This window comes from Sander vitreus, chromosome 10 (assembly GCF_031162955.1).
Source record: "Sander vitreus isolate 19-12246 chromosome 10, sanVit1, whole genome shotgun sequence".
In the NCBI taxonomy this organism is placed as follows: domain Eukaryota; kingdom Metazoa; phylum Chordata; class Actinopteri; order Perciformes; family Percidae; genus Sander; species Sander vitreus.
Window position 1 is genome coordinate 20,962,267 of NC_135864.1, and position 6,783 is coordinate 20,969,049.

Here is a 6,783-nt window from a genome sequence, read left to right on the forward strand (position 1 = left end):
GAACAGCTTCTTTCTGTCTGTCTCATTTGCGGACGGTTTTTCTTTTAACTTTCCGCCCACTTTTTTTCCATTTACAGTAGACCTCTGAGGTTTTTCTGCGACATGATTGGCTGGTCCCGCTAGCTGAGCGTGAGTGCGTGTGTGTGTACGTGAGTGAGTGTGTGTGTGTGTGTGTGTGTGTGTGTGTGTGTGTGTGTGTGTGTGTGGGGGGGGTAGGGCTTTATATTAAACTTACAGATCCTGCTTGTCAGCGTTAAACCGTTCTGAACCCAGACTCACAGCAGCATCCCGGTGGTGTTTTAATTTCACTGCTCCAGCATGGCCTCAGACATTACCGCAGGTGAGTCTAACGACTACTTGAGCCATTAGTTTTAAATGGTGATTCAGTGATGGTGATCATAGGCCTGTACAGCTAACGCCTGTATAATGCTTTCACAGAGGCTTTAAACCTCAACATTTTAACCTCCTCAAATTCCACTTTTCCTTAATCCTTTTTATAAATCACATCACACACATGAGCAGTTTGGGAAATCATGTAGCCTGCTATGCTTTAATTGTACACATTTTCCAACTCCTCTTTATTTGTTATATTTTGAGCCAGCTACATGGCACATATCTACTGTATATTTTTTCATATACATACACATAAAAACTCATTTTATGAAGGCTGTTATTGCATAACTTACCAAACATTGACATTTTTTAATGTGCTTGTATTTGTTTGCTGCAACCTACTAGCATTACTCCTATACCCCATAGGGGACTGTGAAAGCTTTATCATATTCATGAAATTCTTCCGTTATTTACTGAAGAAATTACATTTATTTAAGAAATTGACAAAAGTGGTGTTTTTATTGCAGCCTAAAGCATAAAACTTAGATTTGAATTGTAATATTTATGTATCACAGTTAGCAGACCAGGTTTTTTACAGGCTGTTAGAGGCTTTATTTGCCTTATGAGCTGTTAGGTTTCTTATGACACATCAAGTTATCTGATAAAACCCACTGACATAAACTTCTACTGCAGGTTTTGGCTTTTAGCTTTAATTTCAACGTTACCAAGATAATTGTGTTATAAGTAATTTCGGTTACACTTTACTTGAAGGTATCTACATAAGAGTGACATGACACTGTCATGAACGTGTCATAAACATTACAAACAAGTCATAAACGTTTATGACATAACGCTTCTTTTAGTAAGTGTCATTCGGTTTTTGTCATGACAAGTTATGGTTATGGTTAGAGTTAGGGTTCATGTGTCATGACTGTGTCATGATAGTGTCATGTGTTCATGACAGTGTCATGCCACTCTTATGTAGATACCTTCAAGTAAAGTGTTACCGTAATTTCTTATATTCAGAAATATCCAAGATCTAAGAAGTTGTTTTGTTTGTTTTTATTTAGAAACTATTGAAAAAATGTATTAATGTAACTTTTTCCAGTACATGATATGATCTTAACATTTTCTTTTAGTGGAGTAATGTGGTTTCTCTCCCAACTGCTGTCACATTTTCCACAGACTTGGAGCTGGAGCTGGGTGAGTTGCTGCAGGAGTTCCAGGATGTGGTGGAGGAGTTGAAGGCCCCTTCTCAAAGCAAACCTCACGCTTACCAGCACGTCCTGCAGCAGGCCAAAAGTCGCACAGGGCTGGCCGACGACAGCGGAGTGGAGGACTCTGATTACAGTGAGTCACACTAAAACAGTGTTCCTGTGATTAAGATCATGTTTGCTTATTGTCCAAAGTGTCGGGGAAAGAAGAACATTATTTAGTGCATCATTTGGTGGTGGTGGTGGTGGTTGGCTGGTGAGTGATGCTGTTTGGAGTCCCCATGGGTGCTGGTTGAGCCCCTTTATCAGCCCAAACAACTGCAGCTTGACACTTAATTTTCATGAAATTAGTGGCAGAAGAGGACACATCCCTGTACACTTCTATTAAAGTGGCTTTTTGCTCATGACAATAGCTGTGTACAAGAATGAACTGCAATTACTCCTGTAATTGTCTGTGTTTTTTTGTCATTGTTACGGCTGCTGTAGTTCTGCGTTTGTCGATAGTTATGAGATAAAAGAAGATAAAAGAAGAGTGTTTTTCTGCTCCCAAGCGTCGTCATTATTGAAAGTATTTTGGCCCCCTAATGTTTCAAAAGCTGCCACTCGGGAGTGGCTAGCAGTGAACAAGCGCTTACCTTCATTTTACTGCATGTTGTTATCATAATGTGCAACTCCTGCATTTTGTTAAAATTTGTCATTGTTCTTGTTGGATCATTTGCATGCCTTTCGTGCTCGCCGTCTGTTTATTATCTGCGCTCACCCCCTCCTCGCCTCCCTCTCCCCACAGGCAGTGAAGCTTCTTTGGGAAACAGTTTGAACACCAGCGAGGAGGAGCTTCACACAGCAGGCATAACGCAAGCACCGAAAGGTACTAGACTCCCATCAGCCCATCTCCATTCAGATAGCCCTTGTTCTTACAGTGATCACTATCACTTTTGCTCTGATCATTATCTCAGCCACACAAAAACCTTCTACATCAGGCTGGGAGCTCTTTTGTTTTTACACAACAAAGCCCCTGCTGTGATGTCTCGCCCCCCCACACCCACCCCCCTCTTTCCAAGTCTCCTGCAGGGGTTATTTGTGCTGTTATGTAGCAGGGAGACTGGCTCAGGTGTGTGTAAATGAATGAGAGTGGTTACATCTCATTGCATGTAGATGCACAGACGACTACTGTTAAATCTCAATGGATGAACACAAAGACAATGTCATTCACTCTGTGTTTACGCAGAATACCTGAAGATATTTACGACCTGGTGGGATCCATCAAGCTGTCTGGGTTTTTACAGCGCTTAAAGTTAGCCTCATCTCAGTTTGTAAAAAAGCAGCTGAAAAAGTGTTTTGCTAGTCCAAAAGCAGTTTGATTCATATGCAATTCTGTGATTTAGATTAGTGTCTGGCCCAAAGGAAATGCCATTGAACTGGGCCACGTTTCTCAAATTCCTTTTCCTTCTGTCCTCTTCCTACAGCCAAGCTGGGAGACACGAGGGAACTTGAGAGTTTTATCGACGTGTTGGACCGGGAACTAGCAGGTGCGTATTTAAGAGAATAACCCCCCCCCAATAGTTTCTTTATTCCTTTTGCACTTAAGCTGACAAGCCAGCAGGTTGTGTGTGTAATGGTGGCAGAGACCCAGATAGAGTGCAGGGTTTGTTACACATTGAAAAACAGAGTGCCTAGTAGTCTCTGAGCACCTCTTCTGTGTAAATGCCATGTCTGCATGGGAACTAAGGTGGACTATCTACATAACCTTTAGTGATAATAGCATACTTGGCTACATGAGCACCATGATCCTGCTATCAGCACTAAAGCAGTGGTGTTTCAGAGGCCTGTGTGTGCACACACACACAAACCACAAAGAACAAAACATGCATCTGCTGCTATCAGTGGTGTTGACGCAGAGAGAATTAATGTTACAAATAAATCGTAACTCTCCCTGTATCTTCACAAGGCTCATCTGTTAGGCCATGTAGTCCACATAGGGCGTGTTTGTGTGTCTGTTAATATGCCTCTGTGCTTTTTCTCTCATTCTGGCTCCTGAGCTTTTGTAGTTTTCGCTTCCTCTATCTTTTGCAGAGATGTGAACAGAGAGTAAGCGAGACACGCAGAGGGGGGGAAAACAGGCCGGGGGCAACATGGCTGGCTACTGCCGAGCAGACAGGCAGATCTACACCAGAGCAGATCTGAGGGAGCAAAAGCTCCCCTGGCTGCTCCAGGGGAAAAGGTTAACATCAGAAATTAAAAGGGCACACCATTCCAAAATGCAAGAACACCCTCAGACCCCTGGCGACGCCGCGTCCAGCCGGCAAGATGATTTCCCTCCAGCATCCGAGATGTGTGACATATTCCTGAAACTAGACAAAGCTTCCATCTGTCCGGGGCGTACGAGAAAACGCTGCTCAGAGTAAACAAAGCATGTTCATGCCACATTTAAAATCCCCATAAGTACTATGCCAGTAAAGGGCCCTTAATCATCATCATATATATATATATATATATATATATTTTTTTTTTTTTATTTTTTTTTTTGTAAAGGTGGCTGTTAGAAATTACAGATGGCACTTTAGTTTCAAACTAATTTAAAGTCCAAGGAGTTCAGATCTGCTGTGTAATATCAAAAGTTGTTTATGTGCTGACATTTCCAGTGTACAGTTCTTGTTAATATTATTTGTTTTATATATAAATTGTTGTACAGATGAATGCACATCTAAATAAAGCTAAATTTTGATTGAATTCCGTATACATTTCCTTTTTCTTGGTTGATATATGAAACTAAATGTAATCTTCTGTGCAGAGACATCGCTGTCCTTGCTGGCCACATCTGATTCTTAATACAATGTTGAAAGCCTTTCACTTAAAAAAAACAAAAATCCTCACTGTTCCTGACAGTACTGACAACAGATTGTATCCAATGTGTCTAAACCTTCACTATCCCCTAAACTGACTGTTGCTTTTGTCACGCCACATGCCTCGGGAGCCCTTCACCCATTCTACTTAATTTGTACCTGCTTCCTGTTTGTCTGTTCTGATTATGCTTTGAGTTTCACTTCTGCCTTCAAATCAGGAAACCCACAAATTTAGCTCAGACACCATGTGACAACAGCTTAAAAAGGAAGTGCGTCAGTTGTGCTGTGAGAAACAATGCTCATTGAGACTTTGTGCTGTAATTCTTTTTGCGGGGGCTTTGACTGTGCTTTAACTTATTACCACAAATCCAAGCTTTGAACTGCAGGAAGGAAATTGTTTTGCATTGTTTGAGTCGCCTACAAAAGAGCATCTTAGCAGTTTCTTTCTGTGACTTTTCCACCACGGTTGTTTATATGCCGCTGTCATTTCACTCCACCGAGTCTCATCCATTTACAGGTGTCACCTCCCTGTTGTCAAAGCAACACTGCTTAGAGAAACAGACAAGGCCAAGGTGAATGTTGTGCTAGTAAGTTGTGATTTTTCACTTGTGACTTTACATTGAGTGACATCAGCTGCATAATCCAGCTGTAGTATGCAATATTATTTTTAGTCTGCTGAGGAGCTGCCAGATTTGAGTTGAGAATGAGGCTGAATGAGGAACTGCAACAGTCAACAATCTCTGAAGTATTTAGCTGCACAGCTTATTGTAATCACACAGACTCTGGTTTTAGGGTGATGAAAGCCAAGGAAAATGTTGCTCTCTCAGAAAGAGATGTCATGGACCAGCAGTTTATTGAATTGTCATTGTTTACACCTTAAAAATCCCCATACAACTGGTTGATCCGTCATCTATACCACCAGCCCTGGTGATATATAGTAGTTGGTACTGCTTGGGTGGACCTGCTTCTTGACATCATGTCCGTTGCAGTGGCCAAAGGAAGGAAGGCTAGACATTTATTCTGTTCCATGTCTGTTTATGTCTCATTAAAAGACACTGAAGAGAAAGTTCACTGCTCTGAACTCTGGCCAACTATTTAACCCTGCTGACCGGGACGAGAGTTGGCGCTGGTGTGTGGAGAGAAGGGTATGGTTGTGAGAGCAAATTAGCTTAAAATGTGACATTACTGTAAAGCAAAGATGAATAATGGGAACATAGACTAAATGGAAAATGAGTGTTCAAAAAATAGGGAAATACACAGGGGTGGGATAAAGTAACCTGCTCCTCCTGTGTTGTCAATTCCGTTTAGAGAAAGGCGAGAATGACTGATTGAGGCCACAGCTGTTGAACATGGTAACAAACAAAGTTTGCTTTGACATGATGGAACTTCCCTCTGAAACGAAGGGGCACATCCTGTTTTCAAAGACAGAAGGCAAGGAACTCACAAGAATGCAGGAAACGGTGTAGTACAGATGTAACTGAAAGGCATTTGATTGGAATTCTCACTCTGTGTCCCCCGCGGTGGTTTTGTAACGGTATGTCTCAGATCTGCCACTGAGTATCCGGTCTGGTACTTGACATTGCTGCCAAACTTACCTTCTCTAATCCATGCTGTCATTTCATTGTGCACGAAAAGTCGCCGGCAGTTAATTATGCTGTATGATTTTCATTAGATTGCTCTTCAGTGGGATCTGATGTACTATCTCAGTTTGTCTTATGGGAACAACTCCCTATTGTTTAGCTAATTACTGAATCCAGTATTTGACTGGCAGCGCACCAAAGTAAGAGACCAATAAGTCAGCCAGTCGCCTTGTTTAGATAACAGAGTAAATGATGAATGAATGGAATTCATTAGCTGATAAATTAAAATGAATTGATGTTATGATGAGACAGTGAATGGTCTTGAGAGTTGAAGACATAATAAATATCATGTTGAGGCTCTTCAGCCCTCACCTATAGACTCAGGCATCTTGGTAATAAATGTCACATAGACTTAAAATCTCTACACGCAATGCTGGTTTGTTTTAAGCTAGTTAGCAAGCTAATGAAGATGTAATTGAGTATAGCAGAAAGGAGACACTTGTTATCATCAGACAATGAGTAAATGAAGCAGAGATATGGCCTGTGCAGTGAAGCTATCATGGCCGAGATGAGTGCAGCATGCAGAGCACGTCTTCTGTCATCTGCCTGATGAGAGACCGGAGCAACGCCTCTCCCCTGAGAGCTCTCCAAATGGTCCAGGCTAACAACGCTCTCCCAAGGAATTAGCTGGCTCAACCGCCCCAACACACACACACACACACACACACACACACACACACACACACACACACACACACACACACACACACACACACACACACACACACACAGAATTGTCTGAATGGGTCTTGC

At 41.9% G+C, this 6,783-nt stretch overlaps 1 protein-coding gene across 1 annotated transcript; it reads left to right on the top strand.

Annotated features, from left to right (window-relative positions):
* Nucleotides 1-229: 229 nt before the first annotated feature.
* On the top strand, nt 230-4,277 carry LOC144524551 (regulator of cell cycle RGCC). Its single transcript, XM_078260881.1, has 5 exons — nt 230-340; nt 1,519-1,683; nt 2,335-2,415; nt 3,014-3,076; nt 3,621-4,277. Exons 1-5 carry the CDS (start codon nt 319-321, stop codon nt 3,626-3,628), a joined length of 339 nt encoding a protein of 112 aa, XP_078117007.1. The 5' UTR covers nt 230-318; the 3' UTR covers nt 3,629-4,277.
* The last annotated feature ends 2,506 nt before the right edge of the window (nt 4,278-6,783 follow it).

What these genes read in the sequence shown, in the direction of transcription:
- LOC144524551 (XM_078260881.1), top strand. Translation starts at nt 319, where the DNA reads ATGGCCTCAGACATTACCGCAG. An exon ending in GGCCTCAGACATTACCGCAG is followed by an intron (nt 341 to 1,518) that starts GTGAGTCTAACG and finishes CATTTTCCACAG; the next exon opens with ACTTGGAGCTGGAGCTGGGT. An exon ending in CATAACGCAAGCACCGAAAG is followed by an intron (nt 2,416 to 3,013) that starts GTACTAGACTCC and finishes CTCTTCCTACAG; the next exon opens with CCAAGCTGGGAGACACGAGG.